We start from the raw sequence: 26,835 nt of genomic DNA on the forward strand, positions 1-26,835 counted from the left end.
TTCAAAACAGTCACCAGATGTCGAGTGGTGACGTGCCTTATCAGCTGATGTTACTCTAAGGAGGCGTTAACGTCTTTTTTTTGTCTTTTTTTGAAATTGGGCGGGACGTTCACGCCTCCTTAGAGTAACATCAGCTGATAAGGCACGTCACCACTCGACATCTGGTGACTGTTTTGAAGAAGGCGGAAGTTTATCGCCGAAACTGTCAAGGTAACATCTTAAAAAAATCCTTGTCTTAAGAAACGAATTTAAAGAATAGTTTCAATAGGTAGACATAATGAACTTTCACTACACACTTTTTTACCATCGTATACAGTGGAAATAATCCGTAGATCCGCGAATTGTCACTCACAGTCGCAGTATGTACAGGCAGTGAGCTGTCTAGCTTGTCAATTTACTACGTCATCGGTCACGTGATCGCGGCGCGATGTTTTGCTCGTGGGCTATCGCAGAAAATCCTCTATAAAATCATTATGGATAAACATTTTTTAGTGATTTTTTTTTTTTTTGTAATATACTACAAATATTAGTATTCATCATTACATGCAAAGGCGATTTTCAAATTCTAAAACTACTTTAAAGTGCCATTCCACCATTGGATGTATTCTTTGGCATAAAATACACTATATTTTATGACAACATGACTAGACAGAGAAATCTTTTAGCTTCAAAATGATATATCAAACATAATTTTTTGACAACGACAAGTATATTAATTTTGCGACCCAAGTCACCTACCCTTTTAATTTCCGCACGGTAGTGAAACGTGATGTCATCGGCAGGTTCCCCTTCTTGTGTACGACGTGGCACAGATTATCAGCAATGGCGGATAGAACGCGATTTCCACTTGTCGATTGCTGTGCCGATATTCACCATCGACCGTCTCCTTTGGGCATCACTTGCTATTTTCCTTCGCTTCTTTTCCGAAGCTGACAATCACGTTCTATCCGCCATTGCTGATAATCTGTGCCACGTCACACGTGACGTGGTACACAAGAAGGGGAACCTGCCGATGACATCACGTTTCACTACCGCGCGGAAATTAAAAGGGTAGGTGACTTTGGTCACGAAATTAATATACTTGTCGTTGTCAAAAAATTATGTTTGATATATCATTTTGAAGCTAAAAGATTTCTCTGTCTAGTTATGTTGTCATAAAATATATTGTATTTTATGCCAAAAAATACATCCAATGGTGGAATGGCACTTGAATCATCTAATTCAGGGGTCACTAAACTACGGCCCGCGGGCCAACTCCGGCCCCCCAGCCCCCCACCACTTGAACCAGCCCTATGAGGCAATCTCCAAAAGTGGTCATGGCCTATTTTTTTTAAATTGCTTTTTGGCAAATAACATGTCTGCAGCTTGTATTTTGTTGATTTTATCAATTAAAATTGATATTTAGTTATAAAATGAACTATTCACATTTTCCGAATTTTCGTCATATGCTCGCGATCAAGCAGTGACAGGCAGCGCACGCGCAGAGAACTGTCAGTGTTCAGGACAGCAAAATGGCGAGCGGTAAGCGAAAAGCTGACAGAGAGTGCAGAGTTTTTAAAGAACAGTGGACCACCGATTATTTTTTCGTTCAGTGTAAGGACCGTGCAGTTTGTCTTGTATGTAAAGAAAGTATGTCGGTTTTCAAAGAATATAATCTGCATCGTCACTACGAAACCTGCCACAAAGAGTATGCTAGTTTGCGAGGGCAAACAAGAGAAGACAGGATTCGGAGGATGAAATGCGGACTGGCTGCACAACAGAATGTATTCCTTCGCCAAACCCAGATCAACCAGGCTGCTGTCCGAGCTAGCTATAAGGTAGCTCACCTACTAGCTACCCATGGAAAGCCGTTTACTGACGGGGACTTTGTTAAAGTATGCATGCTTGCTGTGGCCGAGGAGGCGTGTCCCGACAAGAAGGATGCGCTCAACGCGGTGAGTCTCTCCGCACCTGCTATGACCAGGCGAACCGAAGATTTGGGGGACAACGTGTATGACCAGCTGAATGAGAGAGCGTCAGAATTCGAGTTTTTTGCTTTGGCCATGGATGAGAGCAATGACGTGCAGGACACAGCACAACTGCTGTGATCTATTGCTCATATTATTATAATTTCACTGTTTTTTTAAGTGTATTTATTTTATAGGCCTATTTATTTGACCTTTATTAAGTGCTGCACACAATTATTATTAATAATATCAACAGGCCTACCTACAATTTATAATTTTCCACTCACCTTTGCCAGTGTCAATCACCTCAACTAGGCAGATGTTTCTTACCTTGACAGCTTTGATGTTATTTTTATTAGAAAATAAATAAATGGAACATCTGTGGTATTTCAAATTAAAACAAAGTGTGAAGACTCGATTACTACTTTTGCAAACCACTAGTAAAGATAAACAAATATGTGCCAGGAATCAAGTGTTGATACAGTGGTGGGGATATAGTAGTGTGGATAGAGTAGTGGGGATGGCTGTGCCAGGCTAGTAATCTCTACGACACAATGAGGCCTGCTGGTGGTCATATTTGTCTGGGTCATACAATTCTATGTGATATAGCTGACTCGACCCCGGCCCCCCATCACAGTCAGGAACGACAATGTGGCCCCCAGAGAAAAAAAGTTTGGTGACCCCTGATCTAATTAGTCTAATTCGCTCTTGGATGAGCCTTAGCTAAAGGTGTGCTTACTTATGCCTCCCTATCCTGTGAATAATTCCATCTTATGGTCAATAAAAATATGATAAAATGCAAATGTTTGGGTGGTTTTAGTTCAAGCAGACACTGTTTGTTCATTCTTAAGATTGCTGGAGAGTTCAGATGATGTTTTATGACCAATTTAGGCAGAAATGTAAAAAATTCCAAAGGGTGTACAAACATATTTTTCTCCGACTGTATCTGGCAACATGGCATCTGAGGAACATGTTCTGTATAATCAGAAATGATTGGCTTGGCTGGGCCGCACTTTGAGAGACCAGTGCGGAGAGTGATTGTGACGATGATTGTGTTTTTCAACTTAATCTCCGTCTCCTGCGTGTGAAGTGTCGCTCCTCAGATGCTGTGTTGTCATCACTGTCATATCCTTAATAATAAACGCTCCCGTTTATTAACCTCGAGATGAGGTTACGTTAGCGAGTTCTATGTGCTAGTTGATGTTTTTTGTTTGTTTCTTGCCGTAGCCTCGTGTTGTGTGTTCACTCATGGTTTGTTTTCTGTACTGTATCCTTCTTCTTTTCTTTGTTTTTATTCCCTTTGTGTTTCGATGGACTGTCCCCCCCCTTTTACACACGTCGCTGTGGTCTGTTTTATCCCACACACCAATCAGAAGCCTCTGTCTGTCCATCGCCGCTGGTCTGTACAGACTATTGCTGACTGTCCGGTACTGATCTCCCTCCCTCCCTCCCTCTCTCCGTCCATCCTTCTCTCCCTAACATTGTTCATTCCTTCCGTTTCTCACTCTCTCCGTCTTTTTTTTTTCCCAAATCCACGATCGAGAAAATCCTTCGATCAGGGACGTCCCCTGGTTTCAGTTTTGCTTTCTATCCTTTCTTTGATTTGCTCCTGTAATTTTGCTAGCTCCTTAATCATCTCGGATATCACGCTGATCAGTTCTACGAACTAACATGGACCGAGTGCAAAAGTTTGTGTACCGTTGAGACAAAATGAAGAAGTAGTGTATTCCTGTCTTGTAATCAAGGTAGGATCCAGATCTACTGTAACCCTGACCAGGATAAAGCGCTTACTAAAGAATGAATGAAGATATGGGGACCAATGCGGCATCTTAGAGATTTTTCTTCATTAGCACAAGTTTAAAAAAAAAAAAGTCAGATAGTGTGTGTTACAAGAGTAAAATAAAAATATCAGCGCGTACCTGCATTTCCAAACGTGATACAAATATTGGCTCAAAATGTTCACTCTGTACTTTTTATTCTCCATATTTTCCCTCATCTTCTCTCTTTCTTTCTTTGTGTGGTCATCGTCAAACTTTTGCACTCTACTCTAATTTAGATTTTTGCATAGAAACCATTAGAGGTCGCTCTCCAGTAGTTGTAGTGCATTAAGATGGAAAAAAGATGCAGTAATATAGCTGTGTGCGCTGAGGAAACGTTTCTAGGCTTAATTATATGAAATTCCAGCTTTTATATACTAGTGCATCTCAAAAAATTAGAATACCATGAAAAAGTTCCTTTTTTCATAATTTAATTCAAAAAGGTCAACTTTCATATATTCTATATTCATTACATGTAAAGTGAAATATTTAAAGCCTTTTTTGTTTTAATTTTGATGATTATGGCTTATAGCTCATGAAAATCAGAAATCCAGTATCTCATATTATTAGAATATTCCCCAAGATCAATCAAAAAAAGGATTTACAATACAGAAATGTCCAACTTCTGAAAAGTATATTCATTTATACACTCAATACTTGGTTTGGGGCTCCTTTACCATGAATTACTGTATCAATGCGGTGTGGCATGGAGGTGATCAGTCCATAGATTCTCTATGGGGTTCAGGTCAGGCAAGTTGGCTGGCCAATCAAACACAGTAATATCATGGTCAGCAAACCATTTGGTAGTAGTTTTGGCACTGTGGGTAGGTGCTAAGTCCTGCTGGAAAAGGAAATCAGCATCTCCAAAAAGCTCGTCAGCAGATGGAAGCATGAAGTGCTCTAAAATCTCCTGGTAGATGGCTGTGTTGACTTTGGACTTGATAAAATACAGTGGACCAACACCAGCAGATGACATGGCACCCCAAATCATCACAGACTGTGGAAACTTCACACTGGGCTTCAAACACCTTGGATTCTGTGCCTCTCCACTCTTCCTCCAGACTCTAGAACCGTGATTTCCAAATTAAATGCAAAATGTACTTTCATCTGAAAAGAGGACTTTGGACCACTAAGCAACAGTCCATTTCTTTCTCTCCTTAGCCCAGATAAGACACTTCTGACATTGTCTCTGGCTCAGGAGTAGCTTGATATTAGGAATGCGAAAATTGTGTCCCCTTTCTTGAAGATGTCTGTTCGTGATGGGTCTTGATACACTGACACCAGCCTCAGTCCACTCCTTGTGAAGCTCTCCCAAGTTCTTGAATCGACTTTTCTTGACAATCCTCTCAAGACTGCGGCCATCCCTGTTGCTTGTGCACCTTTTCCAGCCACCCTTTTCACCAATGACCTTTTGTGGCTTACCCTCCTTGTGGTCATCTTCTGGACAACAGTCAAGTCAGCAGTCTTCCCCATGATTGTGGTTGTGTGTACTGAACTAGACCAAGAGATGCACTGTGTTCATACTGTTTTACTCAAACTCGAAATGAAATATTCTAATATTTTGAGATGGGGGTTTTTTTTGTACTGTATGCCATACTGATTAAAATTAAAATAGAAAAATGCTTGAAACATTTTAGTTTGTGTGTAATGAGTCTATAATATATAACATTTTCACTTTTTCTTAAATAACTGATAGAAAATATTGAACTTTTTCACAATATTCTTATTTTTTGAGATGCACTAGTACATGAGGAGAGTCGGCTGAGAGAAGCCAAGAAGGCAAATTTAAAAAAAAAAAATGCTGAAATACATAACTAAATCCTGATCTAATTTAGTCTTGGAGATAATCTTAGCAGCTAACCCTGATAAATATCAGTACTGGTTGATTAGTGAGGTTTCTGATCATTATGTTTTTGTGAAATGTGCATCAGAAATCACGGCGCTGGAAAGGGAAACGCGAGGGAACAGATTACAGCAACAAAACGATCAAACTAGCTGGGAAAGTGATCATTCAGGAGATTTCCTGTCTCCTTCCTATTCACAAAGCCCTCGGAGAGACCTACGTGTGAGCAGTTTCGTTTCAGAATACTAGTACATTATTGCAGTATTCACATGCAATAAAACCTTGGTTTAAATACTTCCTTTTTTTTTTTTTCCTTTCTCCCCCTCCAGATTGAATATGAATGACATCCAGGATACGTGTCAGAAGAACGCAGCCGCCGCTCTGACGGTGGGACGCAGAGATTTAGCAAAGGTCTGTAACACATTTGGAAGTTGGAGACAGTCCGAGAGATAAAGCTGTCCCTGTGCATTTTCTGACGCGTGGGAAAAAAAAATCAGTTTCTGAATGATAACAGGAACTAACTTCATGGACGTCCTACAGAATTAAACGCGACTATACCGTATATGGATAAAAATTGTCATTCTTGAATACATGGACAAGTATAATAATTGGTAAATCAATTACCGTGGTATAACAGAGTAAAAATGAGAATAACACCTGCTCTTATCGAAAATAATCAGTTTTGGGGAGGAAGCAATAACTCCATTACATCCCACTCGCCTGATATTCTTGGGTTTCACGTGACGTGACTTGACACCTCATTAGTGATTCAAAACTTTAGCTGGTGGTCTCCCAAGCTCTCTTGGCAAAGTGTTTGTATGAAGACGGTGCATTGCTCTCATGAAAAATGCCTGACGCTTGCGTTGTTCGAATCAGTCAAACTGTGAAAGTGATAAGTTTCTTCAGGGTTCCCCATGAACTAATAAAAAGGGTGAACGAACACAGGATTTCACAAAAAGACGTCAAGAAAGGTGGCTTTTCGGTGAACCTCTGACTGAAATCGAAGGGAGCCGAGTCAAAGCACGCTCGAGTTTCACTTGGTGAAAGGTTTGTATTTCCCTCTCAGCTCTGTCCTTAGTGTTTTCCAAGTACTTTTCTTGGTTTGTGTTATTTTACGGTACTTTTTTTTTTTTTTAGTCACAAAGCGTTAAAGTCCCCAGCTGTTTCTTTGTTTCCTCCTCACTCCTTACAAAGTCCATATGCATGAAGGTCGCGACAAAATTCTTCCCCAGCCGTACAGTTACAATGCGCCGTGATCACTTCTTCTCTGTCTTGTTTAACTAAGGCCCTGTCCACACGGCAACGGATTCAGGTGAATCTGATAAAATTGTTTATCGTTTCGGCCTGGCGTCCATACGGCACCGGCGTTTTGGGTGCCCCAAAACGAAATCTTTTGAGAACGGGTTCCAGAGTGGAAAAATCTGGCAACGGCGCCATTGCGAAGTCGTCTGGATGAGTAGAACGGATTTGTTTACGATGACGTCACAACCACATGACTGTCAGTGCTTCACGCCGGGTAGAAGTGTAACGAACTCGATGCGAGTTGTCAACAAATCCTATAACTTGGTTCATGAAACGCGCTTACAAAATATTTTCACTTTGAATATTTATTGTGTAATGGTGCAAAGTGAGAGAGAGAGTGTGAGAGAATAGCCCTTAGGGCAGAGTCTTTAGTCCAAACACTGCGGAAGTACTGAGTATAACCAAACCACGCACCGTCCGTGTGCTTTCCAAAAACAATCCCGCCAGCAAAAATAGGGGAAAAAAAAAGGAGCGATCTCACCTCTTCAGATGTTGGTTTAAGTCCGACAATACATTCCTCAAAAAGGGCGTAGAAGAAGAAAGTAATCCATCAATGTGTAGCATTCAATTTATTCCGGACCATTAAAGAATTCTGGAGGATATCAGAATGTTGGCGTACCAGCTTCCATCTACCCCCATTCATTCCTCTTTCCACGTCTTTCGTTTTACGCTACTGATTAATAATCAAAACTTTGTGGCTGATGCTACAGAAGAAGGGGTTTATGCGCATGCGTCTACTTCTGTTGTTCTGGTGTCTCCGATGGGACCGTCTTACAGCGCACGTAGTGGTGTGGCATGTGTATTGCATCGTTTTCAGCAAGCGTTGCGTTGCCATATGAACCTGATATTTTACTGATCCGTTGCGCATGTGGACGCGATATTTAAAAAAAAAAAAATCTTGTTGCCGTTGTCGTGTGGATGTAGCCTAAGGGTGTATTCAGACCAGGATAGTTCGATAGTTCACTTGCTTTGGTCCGAACCAAATGGTTTTTTTTATTTTTTCATTTTGGTGCGGTTCGCTTTCACACTGTACATTTTAGTAAGCGGAACAAAATCTGTCAACAAAGCCACGCGCCCTGAGGTCGTTCAGCTATTGGTCAGAGATGACACGCGCACAAAGCGTTAAGTTCAAAAGTAGTCATGGAGGCTTTCCGTGCTGTTATTCTTTTTAATGTCATCAAAGCTATATGTTTTTTCCAGTTTTTACTGTTTTTTCACAATTGTGCGATTACTATGCTGTTGTACAAGTAATTTATCAACGACGACGACAAAGGGCAAGGCGGCTGCGGAGGATAGCGCTGATGAGCGCACATCATGTTGTGACAGTTCTGGCTCTTCACGCAATAGATGAATTTCTTTTTTGCATCGCTAGTACCGCCACTTTTTGAAAGAATGTCCCTGATTTTAATGTAGGTCTGACGGAGTTTCTTCACTTTTAGCCGACATTGTTCTGGGGAGCGCGTGAACCCCTTCTCCTTCATTTTCTCACCGAATACAGCAAACACGTCGGCATTTTTGTGTGTTCTCTCCAAAAGCTCAGATATGTGGACATCTGCCCATATATCCATAAGGGTACGCGTTTCTTCCTCGGCCCACGTTTGCCCCCTACTCATTTTTTGTACTCTGTAGTCTAGCCTACCACTGGTCTGAATGACTGAATGACTGTTGTAAGGTTCCCTTGACAACCGAAACAGTGTTTGCACTTTGCTGTGGAGTGTCAAGACTCTGTTTCCCATAATGCTCGACAAACGACGGAAGCTCCCGAGGTACAAAAAAGCAAAACTGTCGGATTAGGTCCGGTCTGCTTTCACACCTCCAAAAGATCCGCACCAGGGTTCCTTTGGTCCGGACCGAGTCCGACCTTGCAGCTCGGTCTCGGTCCGCTTGTTTGGTCCGGACCAGAGTTCGGTGGTTTGTATTCAGACCAACCCAAAAGGTCCGGACCAAGGGAAATTTGGTTCGTTTGGTCCGGACCAAACAACGTAGGTGTGAATACGCCATAAGATCCAGGTCTTTAAAGGGGTTTGTGATGATCTTTGTGAATGATTTACCTGAGAGATAAGAGCCTGCACAAGTGAGAATCAAGTGAGCTGTTGTTTCAACTCACAGCGCTTCGTTGTAAAGATGTGAACGGAAAGCTTTAAAAAAAACCATACTTAAACAATCCAGGATTCATTGGGCAGCAACTTGATACCGAGGTCCTTTACCCAGCCACATTACAAAAAAGTTGCAAGCCTCCATACTCTTCCACGCTTTCATCTGTTTTGCGGTGTAGAAGGACGTCTGCAACACCAGATAGTTCGAGATGTCGGGGAACTCGACTGAAGGGTAGTTTTCCAGATCGTATGACACATCTTTCTTTCCCAGACTGTCGGGGTCGATTCCATTGCGCATAGCAATCTTCTGAATATATCTAAAGCGAGCAGCGGCTTCTAGATTACAAGCGTACTCTGATAAGTTATCGCTAGTTGTTTGCACTACGGCAGCCGTTTTGGTTTCTAGACCACCAGCTGTTTTACCAGAAGTGAAATCGCTAGGAAAAGTCACATGACTGAAACCCAAGAATTGATTATTTTCCTTTAACAGTGCTCGCCCAAGTGTTTTATTTCATACTCTGTTCATCAGTGGAAAGAAGCACGGTTGTGAGCAGATATTATTATTTGTATTATTCGTTTTAACTCTTGCATTCAAGGTTTGGGCTTTGGCCTCTGCAGCGACCAGTCTCGACCTGTGTCCTGACTCCGATCCTGACACTGACACTCCCTGGGCGAGACACCCTTTTGGGCGACAGCTGCTCAAGACTTTGTGAGTTTTACACTGTTAATAATAGTAGATATGAAATTAATACTGTCAGACTAAAAAGTTTGTGAACCCCTTGGAATTTTCTATATGTCTAATTCCCGTATAAAACATTGGTCATATCTTCATGCAAGTCACAGTAATGAACAAAGACCGTCTCCTATAACTAAAGATATTCACAGATTTTCAAAGAATGTTTGACCATATTGAATAAATCATTCAAACTGTGAAACTGAAGGTTGGAAAAAGTAAGTGAACCCTCAGCTAATGACTTTTTTTTTTTTAAAGCTCATTGCAGTCAGAATCTAGTAGACCTGGGTTCCGTTTAATGAAACGAGTTCAGAGGTGTGGCCGAGAATTACTTGGATTGATCAAAACCCCTGAAAAGTTTTTTGAGTTTCTTCTTTTGACAAGAAGCATATCCAGATGGGAATAATGCCTCGCACAAAAGAGCTATCTGAAGACCTAAGATCAAGAATTGTTAAGGCTGGAAAGGGTTACAAAGTCATCTCAAAGATTTTAGGTGTTCGTCAGTCTACCGTCAGGCAAGCTATCTATGGTATAGACCCCTTCGCATGTTTGTAAACAAACCGACCGTTGCCAGGATGCACGCGCAGCCTGGACCCAGAAACAATGGCGCTGCCCATAGACCGGCATTATGAACTGTCAGATTATGCAAAACAATTGTCGTTACAAGATCGAGAATGCTACATAAATAAGTTAACTCTAACAAGTGGACATCGCCTACCGGATCCGTATTTAATTAAAGAGTGGACGGACGATGTTAGTAAGTTCCCTGGTATACAACGGCCAGATATATACTCGTACCTTATTGACAAGACTTCAGTGTACACCCACGAAAAACTTCGTGCCTACAAGTCTTTAGACGCATATGATTGTTATGTGCGGGCATGTACAACTTGATTAACAATGGGACATTCATATTCATTTTGTTTTAATCAAATTATGCCAGTGATGTGATGGCAGTGTGGCTTTAGCTACAACAGCAAATACCAACACTAAACAGCAATTTGCAGGAGGGAATGGCATGAAAGGAATGATAGTGTAAAGAGCGCAGCTAAGAGAAATCAGAGCTGCGTAAAAAGCGAGAGGCAGAGAGCAGAAATGAAACTGAACGGGGCGGGAGCTAGGTTAGAGCAGTCAACGTGAGTTGGCATTTAGAGTGAGGGCACACAATTTTACCTTTCCGTCCTTGCTTTAAAATTGTGATTTTCGGCATACACAAATAACGATGGCACAAAATCTGGACTGCTTGAGTCAAGCGAGACCTCTCCAAAAACAAAATTACATGCAAAGCTAAGTTAACATGCTAACAATATTCATTACATTGTGTAACTATGACCCAGCTAATCAGACAAACGTTACCAAAGTATTTTGCTACATCAATAAACGAAGACTAGAAAGAATAAAAAAAGAAAGATTTAATAAATAGCCTGATCTTACCTGTGATGAAGTGGGCGCTGCAAACCCGCGCATTTTTGATAGTGCTTTCATCCCAGTTTACATGTTTGATGGCTTGTAGCCATAGACGTCGGCGAATTATTATTATTATTATTATTATTATTATTTTTTTATTTATTTTTTTTTTGAATGGGTGAGATCCTGCTGGAATTCTGTACATTTTAACCCCATCACTGCTACGATTCTGACACCCGACAACACAACAACTAGGCATTTCTGAGTCTTTTTTGGGTCCAGGCTGCGCGCGCAATTTCCACTTACGTATGAATGACGTTTACTGCGAAGGGGTCTATAAACGGAGACGATTAGGTATCATGGCTACTCTGTCTAGAAGTGGGCGCCCTGCCAAGATGACCCCAAGAACGCAACGCGAAATCTTGATTGAGGTAAAGAAGAACCCTAGAGTGACAGCGAAAGACTTGAAGGTGTCATTAGAACTGGCTGTTCGTGATTTCAGCAATACGCAAAACATTGAACAAGAAAGGAGTCCATGACAGGACACCAAGAAGGAAGCCACTGCTGTCAAAAAAGAACATCGCTGCATGCCTGAGTTTTGCAAAAGAGCACTTGGACACTCCACAATGGTACTGGGAAAATGTTTTGTGGAGTGATGAAACCAAAATTGAACTATTTGGGAGGAACAAACAGAACTCCATTTGGCATAAAAAGGGCACTGCGTATCAACATCAAAACGTCATCCCAACAGTAAAGTGTGGTGGAGGGAACATCATGATTTGGGCCTGCTTTGCTGCGTCAGGGCCTGGACAGCTTGAGGGGAAAATGAATTCCCGAATTTATCAACAAATTCTCCAGGATAATGTGAGGGTGTCTGTCTGTCAACTGAAGCTCTGAAGAGGCTGGGTGATGCAGCAGGACAATGACCCCAAACATCGCAGCAAATCCACAGCGCGATGGTTTCAGAAGAACAAAATCCACCTTTTGGTGTGGCCTAGTCCGAGCCCAGATCGCAATCCTATTGAGATGCTGTGGAATGACTTGAAGACAGCCATGCACAGAAGACAACCCAAGAATATGGAAGAGTTCAGGCAGTTCTGCAGGGAAGAATGGGCTAAAATTCCCCTTGCACGATCTGCAGTTACAGGAAGCGCCTGGTTGAGGTCATTGCTGTCAAAGGAGGGTCAACCAGTTATTAAATCCAAAGGTTCACTTACTTACTTTTTCCACCATTACTGTGATTGTTGAATGCATTTGTATAATAGTCATGAAAAAGTAGAAATGTTTGTGTGTTATTGGCTTCAGCTCATTGTGTACATCAGTACCTGTGACTTGGATGAAGATCATCTCATCTCATTCTCATTATCTGTAGCCGCTTTATCCTTCTACAGGGTCGCAGGCAAGCTGGAGCCTATCCCAGCTGACTACGGGTGAAAGGCGGGTTACACCCTGGACAAGTCGCCAGGTAATCACAGGGCTGACACATAGACACAGACAACCATTCACACTCACATTCACACCTACGCTCAATTTAGAGTCACCAGTTAACCTAACCTGCATGTCTTTGGACTGTGGGGGAAACCGGAGCACCCGGAGGAAACCCACGCGGACACGGGGAGAACATGCAAACTCCACACAGAAAGGCCCTCGCCGGCCACGGGGCTCGAACCCAGGCCTTCTTACTGTGAGGCGACAGCGCTAACCACTACACCACCGTGCCGCCCCTGGATGAAGATCAGATCACTTTTTTTTTTTTTTTTTTAATTTATTATTACCAGTTCATGCAGAAAACCAGATAATTCCAAAGGGTTCACATACTTTGACTGACTGTAAAAGCCCTAGATACTGTAACCATAACAACGCTCTGGTTCTAGCCCTAGATCATTTTTGCTCACTGAGTCAGCCTAACTCGCTGTCTGTTTTACAGTTCTTCCATGAAATCAAGTCGTACATGAGCTGATAGCCGACGAGGAGCATAGCACTGAGTTTGCTATAAGCCGTGTACAATGAGATTGAGTGGAATAACTGTTTTATTTTATCCATATTCACTGGATTTTGAGAAATGCCTCGGTCACAACCGGCCGTACGTGCTCCTACAGCTGGTCTACGTGCAAAAAAACACAAGAAACGCACGGAGGGCGCGCGTGTGACGTGCTGATTTTCGAGCCGTAGACTGGCCGCAGACCGGCCACAGAGGTTCTTTGTCATGTCAAACAAACTCTACGGGTGCTTACGTTTTTTTTTCAGCTTCCAAGACAAACTTACGGCCAACGTGCGTCTTTCTCCACGACCAAAAAAAACGCAGAGATTTGGGAAACGCCAAAAATCGCACGGCCAAAAAAATCGTACGTCCGGTTGTGACCTAGGCTAAACGGAAATTTTTTTTTTTTTTCAAATTCGATCAATAAAAACTTTGTACAAAACATCCGACAAAATCATTTCTGCTTAGAATGTAAACAAACCGACAAAATGACAGGAGCAATTTGTGATAAATTCTTGAAAAATAAAAGATGCGTTCTTACCATCGAATACTTGCATTCCATATTTTGTTGCCCCTTTTGTATTTTTTGGCGTTTTTGTTTTCAAGTAGTTTTTATTTCATCCTTGGTTGATTCAGTAACACGGTCCACCATTTTGTTTTTCTCTCCTCATAGTATCGGTATATGAGCCAATATCCTAGTAGTAGAGTAGCCAATCGGAGCGCACGATTGCTCATATCCAGTGAATTGAATAATTGTCATTCTTCATGAGTTTATTAAACTGATGTGGGGCGGCACGGTGGTGTAGTGGTTAGCACTGTCACCTCACAGCAAGAAGGTCCAGGTTTGAGCCCCGTGTCCGCATGGGTTTCCTCCGGGTGCTCCGGTTTCCTCCACAATCCAAAGACATGCAGGTTAGGTTAACTGGTGACTCTAAATTGACCGTAGGTGTCAATGTGAGCGTGAATTAATGGTTGTTTGTCTCTGTGTCAGCCCTGCGATGACCTGGCGACTTTTTTTTTTTGACGTTCAGGGCTTTCCACAAGCGCCGGCTGCCGGCCATACAGCCGACTGCACAATTAAGTCCAGCCGGCTACTTTAATGACTATTATTTTTGTAGCCCACAGGCTCTAAATATTAATTTTCGGTTTTAATAAAATTCAATGTTTATCTAATGGACTGACAATAATGTCAAACTGAACCGCACTCATTTAAGTTGTGATTCGCGCTGTTTGTACCGATAATAACCACAAATTCCCCGCCGACTTCGTTGATCAAGGGAGAGTAACTCATCGGCGGCCCCGACATGCGGCGTGTGTGTGCGCGCACACATGGCGGAGGCAGTAGTGTGTCAGGGAGGGAACAGAAGCAGAGATGGCGCTTATTTTGTCTCCGGTAAACCAGTCTTCTCTCGTTCAATTACGTGCTGGCATCAAAAGACACCGTTGGTTGTAAATGAACCCAAATTGAGTGGTTGGAGTGTATTTTCATACACAAATGGAGAAATGTTCGCTGAGTGTTTAATTGTGTAGCCCCACTGCAGACCGTTGTCGTTGTTAATTCATAGCATGCTCAGCTGCATGAATGTGTCATGCACCGAAAATAAGAGATTTACAAGCCAGGAACGCCTCATGATGCAATACGCAAGAAAAGAAAGATGATTTACTGCCATTTTACTTTGTATTTGAGTAAAGTGAATAAATAAATGGTCTGTGGAAAATACATTTAATCCTGGGAACTGCGTCCCCCCCCGGCTGGCTACTTATTTGTCATGGCTGGCTAGTATGAGCCTTAGTGGAAAGCCCTGGACGTTTGTCTTTAATGTAGCTTTGAAGGCAGACAATCACGAGAATTTCAGCTGCTCACGTGACGTCACTCCACGCAGCGACATTTTATTTTCAAGTTATATGACTTAGATTTTTGATTCAGCAATCAATTGTGACTTGAGAAAAAGCCCTCGATGTCACTTGGTGCTTTTCTGAAAACTGACAGTTGAGGAAAACAAATTTGACTGCAAACTTGCAGACTCCTTTGACTTGCAGTTAAAATCAAGTTATTGTCAGGGTTTTTTTTTTTTTAAACAAATTTACTTGAATATTTTACAAACCTGCGATATTTCCGAGCACGAAGGCATTGCATATGTTCTCGGACTGTCCGTGAATCCGTCCGGCCGTCTGCATGTCTGCCCGACGTTCTTGTTAACACGATACCTCAAGAAAGAACGAGCACTCGAATGTTTGTCAGATTCAGATGTGAACTAAATATAATTGGATTTTGGAACTGATCCCAACAAGGTCATAGCAAGGTCAAATGTCCTGGAATAGTTTTACTTCTTTCATGTTTGAAGTATATTTTATGGGTATTTCAGAGCCTAATCTAGGGCGCGTAATACGCGTTTTTTATCTGTTTGTCGCACATCCACTTTTTGGGCGCGAGAGTGATATCGCATATCTATTCATTTTGTCGCGCATTTATAAGTAGAGAGCGTGTAGTCGCGTTTTACTGAATCTTGTGCGTATCAATTTGTCAGCACCAGCTAGCAAGCACTGCGGTAAATATAGCGTTGTTTACACACCAATCGCAGAGATGCCTACTAGTACGGATTGGCCGTATTTTTTACGGAAAAGTTACGTAAATACGATGTTACGGCAAACAGTGTTATTCTGTACGGAATTATTATAAAGTCTTAAAAAATTCCAGTGAGTTGTTTTTAAATGTCCAAGCGACTTTTTCAGTCCATGCGTGATTCACGGCTAGGCTATTTATTTTTACGACAACCGCACATGCTGTGTGTGACATGCGCAGATTCCGCACATTTGTTCACGCTATTTTCGATACGGTAGAATGGCCGTGCATTACACCCAGTCAAAAGGGCAATGGATACGCGCACTGCAAACTGTGTAGAACTGACATTAACATCACTCATGGTGGTCGCGATGACCGCACGCGGCATGTCAACTACAAAACAAAACGTATGGAGTATGCTGAAATGGCGAGTCAGGCAGAAAGTAAATCTGGGGGTATCCAGCAGTTTTTTACGAAATCTGTGGATGAAAAGACACGGAACGTGACACGTGCTGAAGCGGTGATGGTTGACCTGTGCTTGGAGTTGAACTTGCCAATTAGTGCCATGAAATGTGAGTTAAACTTATTCAGTTTCTTTTTACATGTCTGATTTTTATTCACTGAAATATCAAACACTGGCTGTACTTCTTTAATTCAAAGTCTTTTCAGTGTTGCAAGTGCAAATGTACATGTAGTATGATCAAAAACAGAATTTTATGATTAGTGCTGTTGGGATTGTGGCAAAAAATTGATCATTCCACTGTTTTAAACACAATTATAAATGTCATTTTATTCAATGTCTCTTCTGAAGCATTATGCTGAAGTATTTATATATTGGGACATTAAGATAACAATGTCGGACTCTCTTTGGCATGAAATAAGACTTTTTTATTTTATTTTATGAGAATCCGTTAACAGGTAGAACGGGGGTGGCCAACCCGCGGCTCGCGAGCCGCATGCGGCTCTTTGCCCGGTGTCATGCGGCTCTTACGTTCATATCAAAGTTTGTGGGGTTTTTTTTGTGTGTGTGTGTGTGTGCGCTTTGCTTGGTTTCAGTATGGTATTTTCGTCAAATGCATCTTCGCTTTGCTTGGGTATGTTACGGTATTTTCAGGTCATGTCAAATGCGCATGTGCGTGAGATACGCTACGTTCACACTGCAAGGCTTAATGCTCAATTCCAATTTTTTTGTGAGGTCGTTCGCATTAACAAATATATGCGACTTGTATGTGATCCTCAGTATGACCGAAAAGCGACCTAAAAGTGTTCCGCATGCGCATTGCAGGATACGACGACGTCACACGCAGTGAGCACGGCCAGTGTTTACGGAAGTAAAACCGCCCGGTTGCGGTATGACCCATCCAATCTAGCTTGAATAGCTGCATCCCCCCAAATGGAAATCAGCTCCCTAACCTCTGCGTCCTTCCATTGAGAAGATTCAGAACCTTCACAGCCCGAAGCGTCCCTCGCATTGATGTCATGCGCAGGGGCGCAGATACGTTTTTTGAACTGGGGGGGACAAAAAACTGGGGGGGGGACAAAGCTGCCAGCAAACCAACCCCAACCCCAATATGCCTGTCAAACTTGTTGTTAGTAACCATAGCAACCAAGCTCGAGCTCGCAACCTGTGCAGTCTGCGCAGCTCAACCAACCGAATATCAGTCTTTGTTTTGTTTTATGTGAGTTGTTGCAACTATGTATACACTGCTGTGCACCTCAATAAACCGAATGGTAATTAGTCTTTTGATTTTTCCGTGAGGTTTGCCTTATGCAAAGAAAGACAGCGTAGACGTTTTTTCCTCCCTATAAGTGGGGGGGGGACCGAACGAGGTGAATTTAAATATGACTCGTCCCACCCTCTATCTGCGCCCGTGATTATGCGCCATGTTGTTGTAACTTTTTTGAGAGACCCGCCGCCTACTTCAGCGCAGAATAGTGACGTTTGTGGCTTGTTGATGACGTGTAAGTCGGATGAATGCGACCTGGCGGTTCAGACTGAAGTCGCATATGAAAAGAGCGGATAGGGATCGGAATTAGGACCACATATCCAAACGGCCTGGGTCGGATTTGAAAAAATCGGATCTGTGTCGTTCATATTGTCAATAAAAGATCGGATACAGGTCACATATGGGCGAAAAGATCGGATTTGAGTCACTTCAGCCTGCAGTGTGAACGTAGCCTTTATCGCTAAGTTTTTGGGCAAGGTGTATCTTGTGTCAAGTAGCCTCTCAAAATGGCAATGAAAAAATGCACAGCAAAACTAAAATATGAAGACTAACATAGGACATTTTTAACAGAGTAGGAGAGTTTATACTTTTTTGTTGAACGTAATGGCAAGCCATTCTGCCTTATATGTCAGTCGTCATTAGCTCATTTCAAAGCTTCCCGCCTCCCTGAATAAGCAAGGAGCCAGATATGCAACACTAATTGAAAACCTGCACGAAAGCTTTGTAACCCTGTTCCGTGATATACAACTGAAAAGGCCACAGATTACGTTCCTCGTCGACCCATTCAATGCGGAGATGGACTGTTTGAAAGCCCTGCTTGTCACAGATGAGGCTGCGGCTGAGTTGGAGATGATCGATCTTCGTGAGGAAGACCAACTGAAACCTGTTTTGAGGGAAGGCACCATTGAGTTTTGGAAAAGTGTGCCATTGGAAAAATACCCGAATGTGAAACGGGCTGCGCTTAAGATACTGTCAATGTTTGGGTCAACATACGTCTGCGAGTCTGTGTTCTCTACCATGAAACACGTGAAGTCAAAGCATCGTTCTGTTCTGACTGAAACCCATGTGAAAGAACTGCTTCGAGTGGCAACGACGGAATACAAGCCAGATTTGAAGAGGATTGTTCAAGGCAAGGAATGTCAGAAGTCCCACTAAGCAACATGCATAGTAAGTGCACACAATATTGATTGCTGTAAATGACTGGCCTGTGGTATTAGTACTGACTGAAGGAGTAAATTTCTCTCATGTTGGCGTGTGACATTTACTATTAATCTGGCTGAGCAGAGGTGCGTGAGCGTGTGCGTCTGTGTGAGAGAGAGAGAGAGAGAGAGAGCGAGGGGGGCGATGTTCATGTGCATGGTGTGGCTTTTTTTTGGTAATGCCATGAGTCCCACTAAGCAGCATGCATAGTAAGTGCACACAATGTTCATTGTTAAAAATGACTGGCCTCAGCCTGTGGTCTTAGTACTGTAGGAGTAAATATGTTGGTGTGTGACATTTACTATTAATCTGGCTGAGCAGAGGGGTGTGTGTGTGTGTGTGAGAGAGAGAGGAAGAGATGGGTGATGTTCGTGTGCCCATGTGTATGATGTGGCTCTTTGCGGTAATACAGTAAAAAATGTGGCTCTTGGTCTCCAACTGGTTGGCCACCCCTGAGGTAGAACATTTTGCCAGGCAATATAATATAATACTTTTGAGGAGTTACATTCAATACCAATGATTGGTAGTCAACCGTAATGTCTGCAAACAGGGAACACTATTGTATTTATAAAAATGTGATATATTGTATGCTCTAGAAATTTGTTGAGTGGGAATTCAGTTGAGATGGCTGCTCGCGTTTTGTTTATTCAATTCACACAAAACAGTTCTTTTTAATAATTTAAATGTTAAACATATTGGTATATACACCTCTTTATAATGGAAATGTGCATAAATTAATGTTACTGAAAGTCATTCCAAAATACTGAAAAATGTTTTCAAGAATACTGAAATTCAAAATTTGGGGTAGGCATCTCTGCAATCGGAAAATATCGGGAAGGACCGAAGTATTCCGAATGGTTTATTTAGCGGGTAAAACAGTTTTGTGAACTATTATATCATTGGTCACTGAACCGGAAGACAGTGTATCTCAACCAATAGTGTGAAGTGTTTTAAAAATACCCAAAAGCACATGGCATATCGTTCTGTCTCATCCAAACTTAACATTCAGAGCCTCCAGGATTTCGCGATTTGCAACATCAACGCAAATTCAACCAATCCCCGCGAATTCAGGGCGGTGTTGCAATTCTATCCAATCACCGCAACTTTCCCGCAAATTTGACCAATCGTTGGCGTCGTCTTGCGGTGACGTCGACAAACTACCTTCCGCCTTACTTCCATGTAGACGTTCAAGAGAAGCAGCATGTGCGCAGTGTTGCCAGATTGGGCGGTTTTAAGTGCATTTTGGCGGGTTTTGAACATATTTAGGCTGGAAAACGTCAGCAGTATCTGGCAACATTGCATGAATCGGCTTAAATTCTGTTACTGAAAGTGTGTTATGTTTACAGTGAAGCACTGTGTGCACTTTATTTTATTTTTACTTAAAAATTAATGGATGCCAGCATTTTTGCCAAAATGGTATTTTATTTTCCATTGTTTAGGCAGCTTCAGCATCATACTGTGAGATTCTGTTCAAATTGTTTTTTTTTTCTTCTATGAAGCCTGAGCCATTTATTTTATTAGTTTATAATTGTTTAATTTAGTCTTCAGGAGAGACTGCCTGCACACAGTACTAGTATTAATAGTTTTTTTTTTTTCTTACATGAAAGCTGGGGCATTTATATTATATTTTAAGGTAACTTCATGTTGTGCTGTGAGGTTCTCTGCACTTTAACTTTTGAACCAACAGGTGCATTTGGATAAGTAAAGCCTATTTTTCTGCATTTTTGTAGTCCTGCTAATCTTACACATTCTACATGATTGCTAGGTTTTTTTTTCATTAATTTGTTTAATTTTTCTTGTTGAAAGTTCAATTTAGTATTATGTTAATGATATTCTAAAAGTAAAGATTAATAAAACTGTTCTGTTTATAGATGTACTCTTGAAAATATCTACCAATGTATTACTTATTTTTCTGTCCCCACTAACTGGAACAAATGAGGGATATTTTTACCCATGTTAATATTTTCTGTCCCCTGTTTCTACAACTAGTGAGGGATCTGTCCCCTATTTTCAAATTCCTAGATTATAGTGGGCCTGTTAAGCATAACAATTATGCACAAAATGAAAAAAACATGAAACTTTCAGGGTTTGTTCTTGAAGGCATAAGCTTTAATTTGAGACGTGGAGGCATTCTCAGTTTGACCTCTGGGGTCAGCTAGAGGTCATTGACCTCCATGATATCACATTTCTATGCATGAAATTAGAAAAGGCTGTATCTTAACATCTAAATGTGATGTAAATGTAAAATAAATGTGTTTTTCCATGTGCCTGGACATGAAAAAATCACATATAATACTGATATTCCTCTTAGGTGTAACTTCAGGGGTCAGGTAGAGGTCATTGACCTTTGAAATTTGAAGTTTCTATGCATGAAATTCTAGACGGGTGTATCTTAGGATCTAAATGTGATAGAAATGTGAAGTTAATGTGTATTTCCTTGTTTCTGACCATGAGAAACCCATTTTTAATACTGGTGTTACTCTTACAGGTCATCTCTGGGGTCAGCTAGAGGTCACTGACCTCCAGCATAATGCATTTCTATGCATAAAATTAGAAACGGGTGTACCTCAGGTTCTAAATGTGATAGAAATGTAAACTAAATTTGTATTTCTATGATTCTGTACATGAGAAACCCATTTTTGATACTGATATCATTCTGAGAGGTCAACATCATGGAGAACAGGCAAGGTTGGGAAACATCCCACATTTTGATAAATCTATATAAAAATCTCATGTGTTTTGGATTGTAAGAAACAATTCCATATGAATATGAACATGACAGAAATATACTTCAACTTGTCAGAAATTATAAACTTTAACTAATCAAAAACTTGAACTACAATCAAAACTCTAAATGCAGTGTAAACAGTTGAACAGGTTCCATAAAGAACATTTTAAAATCACTATAGTATCTACATTTATTCTAAGGGCCTTGACCTTTGGGGATTACAATGTTGGCCTACAAATTGTAACTACAGAACACTGAAAACAGAACACTGGAAAACAGAAACACTGAAAACAGAACACTGGAAAACCACACCCCTTGCCCCACTCTGAACCGCGGGAAAATAATGGGCTACACACAAAACATGAACATGAAAATTCCGTTGAATCTCTACCTCTGCTAGACTGACATATAGTTATTCCTGTGAATTTAGAATTGCCCCATCAATGTCCAACATTAAAATGACTGAAAATTAAACTACAATATACTGTATTCTTCAACTCTAGTGCAAATGAGAGCAAATGCTCCAAAACATTACTCACTTTGAAATTATCAATGGAAATGGGGCAACTGTGTTCAGCTTCTGACATAGTCTGTGACCACTGGAGATGTTTTACTTATCAGAAATGAGTTGTGTCATGTCCAGAAACATGGAATCATATATATTTACTTTACATTTACAGTATTTCACATTTTAATCCAAAGATAGATTGTTTCTAATTTCATGCTTAGAAATGCATTATCGTGGAGGTCACTGACCTCTAGCTGACCTCAGAGGTGACTTATAAAAATGATATCAGTATTAGAAATTAGGTTATCATGGCCAGAAACATGGAAATACACATTTAGTTTACATTTCTGTCACATTTAGAACCTAAGATACACCCGTTTCTAATTTCGTGCATAGATATGCATTACGCTGGAGGTCAGTGACCTCTAGCTGACCCCAGAGATGACCTGTAAGAGTAATACCAGTATTAAAAATGGGTTTCTCATGGTCAGAAACAAGAAAATACACATTAACTTCACATTTCTATCACATTTAGATCCTAAGATACACCCGTCTAGAATGTCATGCATAGAAACTTCAAATTTCAAAGGTCAATGACCTCTACCTGACCCCTGAAGTTACCCCTAAGAGGAATATCAGTATTATATGTGATTTTTTTTCATGCCCAGTAACATGGAAAAACACATTTATTTTATATTTACATCACATTTAGGTGTTAAAATACAGCCTTTTCTAATTTTATGCATAGAAATGTGCCATCATGGAGGTCAATGACCTCTAGCTGACCCCAGAGGTCAAACTGAGAATGCCTCCACGTTTCAAATTAAAGCTTATGCCTTCAAGAACAAACTCTGAAAGTTTCATGCTTTTTTCATTTTGTGCACAATTCTTCTGATAATAAGAGCTTAACAGCCCCACTATTAGGCTCTGTATTTCATGCAGAGAAATTACAAATGGGACTGAATTAATCCAGAGCACAAATCTACGTACGGTTTTTATAAAATTGCGGCACCACAATCCGGTACAGTGCACAAAAGAATACGTGTAATCTTTCTAACGCTTTTTTTTTTTTTAAGTTAATTTGTTTATTTCCAAAGCAGCTCTTCTTCGTTCTGATTGTCATGCGAGTTTAAGGTCCTGAGGCGTGATCACAGTTGTTGGCTCTGTTTCTGTCTGCAGGCTTGAACACTACAGTCAGATGAGTGACGTGCAGACTCTGGCCATGCTGTGCAGTGTGTTCCGGGGTCAGGGCATCCCTCAGGACTATTTCACACTGTACGGCCCACGCAGCTCGGGCTTCACCCTCCAACACTCGCGCTACGTGAGCCCTCTCACCCTTCACTCTATTCCCAAACACACTCTTTATCATACATCTTTTATTTTCCTCTTCAGCAGAGAGAGAGCACTTCATGGATTATACAGAATGTTTACAACAACACTCAAGTCACACATTTTAATTTAAATCCATCCCCCCCAATTATAAAAATTATTCCGGGCGGAGCTACATATAAGTTTGTGATGTCACAAAATGCACTCCATACTTGTGAGCCATTGTCTGATAGTTTACAGAGTGAATGTTATTGACGTCACATCACATACTGAAACCTGGCCTGACGACAGCCTGACCAAATTGTGGTTGTTATGGTAACGGTGTTGTATTTCGCTGCTGAATAAATCGCAGAGGAAATGATGCGGCTCGGGAGGAGGAAACCGGGGATTCCGATTTGCGTATTTATGAATATTCGTAAGTTCAGGTATTTTTAATGAGGATAACGGTGTAGAGATGGTCCTGGGCATGGTTTTTGTTTTTTTTGTTTTTTGTAATTTAATAAATATTTAACAAATTAATATTTTACATATGTTTTGGTTTAACGGTTTTAAAATGACGTGATTAGGGACCTTTTTTTTTTTAACCTTTTGAATATCATGCTCTTTTGGTTATTGAAAAGCATGGCTTATTATTATTATTATTATTATTATTATTATTATTATTATTATTGTCACAGTTATAGCATGATTTTAATTTTTTTATTATTATTTAGTGTTGTAGATATTATAGTGAAATGTTTTGTTTTTTAGCACCCTGGGGAACGAGACTGTAGAAGATTGAAGATGATGCTCTTTCAGAATCTAATTTTACGACAGTAATGAAAAGTAAGTCACTGTCTGTCTGTTCTTTGTTTCTTATTGATTTTTTTTTTTTTCCAGCCCAGCTTCACTTCCAGCTCGGTCACGTCTGGTTCCTGCTCCAGTACCTCCGACTCCATCACCGCTCCGTGGAATATGGGTGAGTGATTCGCTCGCTGCTCTTCCTGACATCACCTGATCCTGCTGATCCACCGAGACACTTCACGTTTGTTCCGTGCAGAACGAGATTAATTTGCCGATTGACGTTGTGTTGACATGTTTCAGTGTGTTGAAAGAAAGTGTACGCTATACACGTAAAAACCTGGTCGGGTTTTTTTTTTTCTTTTTTCCCTCCTCTGAATTTCCTATAATTCTAACACTGTGTAATAAATCCTGGCTGGAAATCCCAGTCCCGGTTTCACAACACGACTCTCGCTGCCAAAACAAAAGCAACATTAATTATCTGAAAAGTTATTGTTTGGTCAGAGTTAGAAATGACTGTTATGGCTCCAGGCCGAACATGAATCTAGAGGTGACGGTGTGTTGTGAAATGATTGCTTGGAGAATCCACTCCGAGCTGTTCATCTCCCTCCTGTGATCTGGAAATGATTGATTTCTGTAGACGTCACGACCAACCAAACAAACATGCCGAGGTGTCAAACTTATGATGTATATAGAGGATATTACACGAAGTTTATTTTCGAGTAGCGAATTGATATATCACAAGTGAAAATATTTTCAACACAGGAAGATAAACTTCATATCTTCGCACCACTCTGGAATGTTCTTGATAAGAATTTTAATTTTGAACCGGTTCGCCATTTTGACAACGCACCTCTAGTCAGCAGGAAAACACTGGGAGTGACGTCATCGGAGTGAAATATCAGGAATTATTTTTCATACGCGACACTTTTTCGATGGAATAAAAACGTGTTCTTTTCCCTTCTAGCATGTTTCATTCATTTGGTTTGATAGCATACAATATTGTTCGCATATCACTTGTGCGACGTGTATTACGTCACTCGACCCAATGGAGAATGAGCGTTGAATATGGTTTACGATATTGCATGGTTGCCAAGACAACATGACGTCACACATCGGAGATGTAAAACTTGTGCATTAGCGAGCGACTGGGACAATTTGTAAACGAACACGGCCGCCAGGTTTGCTTCGTGAAATACGGAAGATTTTGAGAGAATTTTGAAAGAGAAAGACGCGTTGAACACCCGAAAGGAATCTGTATGGATGATATCGGCTGGCTTTTTTTTTTTTCCATGGTATATCAGATATATTCCATTCAGCTATCTGCCAATATTATTTAAACGTCACTCAGATCCGTGATGTATTTCGTATGAAAAATGCAAGTTTTTCAACACGAGAGGATCAACTTCATATCTTCAAGCCAATGTGTTATTTTCTTTTTATTATATCGACACACTGACAAACAAAAAGTCCCCAAATTTGTCAAAAAAAATTCATCGAATTCCCTCATGACTGACATATAGAGATTGATGTCCCGGTTTTGGTTCTCCATGTCCCAGATGGAGCTCGTATGAAAAATGCGAGTGGTGGATTTCCCAGTAAAACACTCGCGTCCATACTGTATTTATATGAAACCACAGTGATGTTTAAATTTTGAAGCTATGAATGTGTTTAAAAAAATGATAATAATAAATGAAAATGCAATATTTCTAGAATACAATCATTAAGACTTTTTCCATCTATATATAATGTCTAAAATTAGTAGTAATGTAAATCATATTTAATATATTTATAATATACAGTATATAATATGAGGAGGAAAAACTGTAATATTTCATGATGGTATAGACCCCTTCGCATGTTTGTAAACAAACCGACCGTTGCCAGGATGCGCACGCAGCCTGGACCCAGAAACAATGGTGCTGCCCATAGACCGGCATTATGAGCTGTCAGATTATGCAAAACAATTGTCGTTACAAGATCGAGAATGCTACATAAATAAGTTAACTCTAACAAGTGGACATCGCCTACCGGATCCGTATTTAATTAAAGAGTGGACGGACGATGTTAGTAAGTTCCCTGGTATACAATGGCCAGATATATACTCGTACCTTATTGACAAGACTTCAGTGTACACCCACGAAAAACTTCGTGCCTACAAGTCTTTAGACGCATATGATTATGTTATGTGCAGACATGTACAACTTGATTAACAATGGGACATTCATATTCATTTTGTTTTAATCAAATTATGCCAGTGATGTGATGGCAATGTGGCTTTAGCTACAACAGCAAATACCAACACTAAACAGCAATTTGCAGGAGGTGATGGCATGAAAGGAATGATAGTGTAAAGAGTGCAGCTAAGAGAAATCAGAGCTGCGTAAAAAGCGAGAGGCAGAGAGCAGAAATGAAACTGAACGGGGCGGGAGCTAGGTTAGAGCAGTCAACGTGAGTTGGCATTTAGAGTGAGGGCACACAATTTTACCTTTCCGTCCTTGCTTTAAAATTGTGATTTTCGGCATACACAAATAATGATGGCACAAAATCTGGACTGCTTGAGTCAAGCGAGACCTCTCCTACAAACAAAATTGCATGCAAAGCTAAGTTAACATGCTAACAATATTCATTACATTGTGTAACTATGACCCAGCTAATCAGACAAACGTTACCAAAGTATTTTGCTACATCAATAAACGAAGACTAGAAAGAATAAAAAAGAAAGATTTAATAAATAGCCTGATCTTACCTGTGATGAAGTGGGCGCTGCAAACCCGCGCAGTTTTGATAGTGCTTTCATCCCAGTTTACACGTTTGATGGCTTGTAGTCATAGACGTCGGCGATTTTTTTTTTTTTTTTTTTTTTTGGAATAGG

At 40.8% G+C, this 26,835-nt stretch overlaps 1 protein-coding gene across 1 annotated transcript in view; it reads left to right on the forward strand.

Annotated features, from left to right (window-relative positions):
• The window catches only part of wdr59 (WD repeat domain 59), an 88,228-nt gene that overhangs the window by 52,704 nt on the left and 8,689 nt on the right, over window positions 1-26,835 (forward strand). Inside the window, exons 19-23 of the mRNA XM_060923255.1 lie at window positions 5,695-5,828; window positions 5,936-6,017; window positions 9,601-9,713; window positions 23,031-23,172; window positions 24,060-24,138. Of these exons, the coding sequence (XP_060779238.1) occupies window positions 5,695-5,828; window positions 5,936-6,017; window positions 9,601-9,713; window positions 23,031-23,172; window positions 24,060-24,138 (550 nt within the window). The remainder of the gene's footprint in view (window positions 1-5,694; window positions 5,829-5,935; window positions 6,018-9,600; window positions 9,714-23,030; window positions 23,173-24,059; window positions 24,139-26,835) is intronic.

This window comes from Neoarius graeffei, chromosome 6, assembly GCF_027579695.1.
Source record: "Neoarius graeffei isolate fNeoGra1 chromosome 6, fNeoGra1.pri, whole genome shotgun sequence".
Classification (NCBI taxonomy): domain Eukaryota; kingdom Metazoa; phylum Chordata; class Actinopteri; order Siluriformes; family Ariidae; genus Neoarius; species Neoarius graeffei.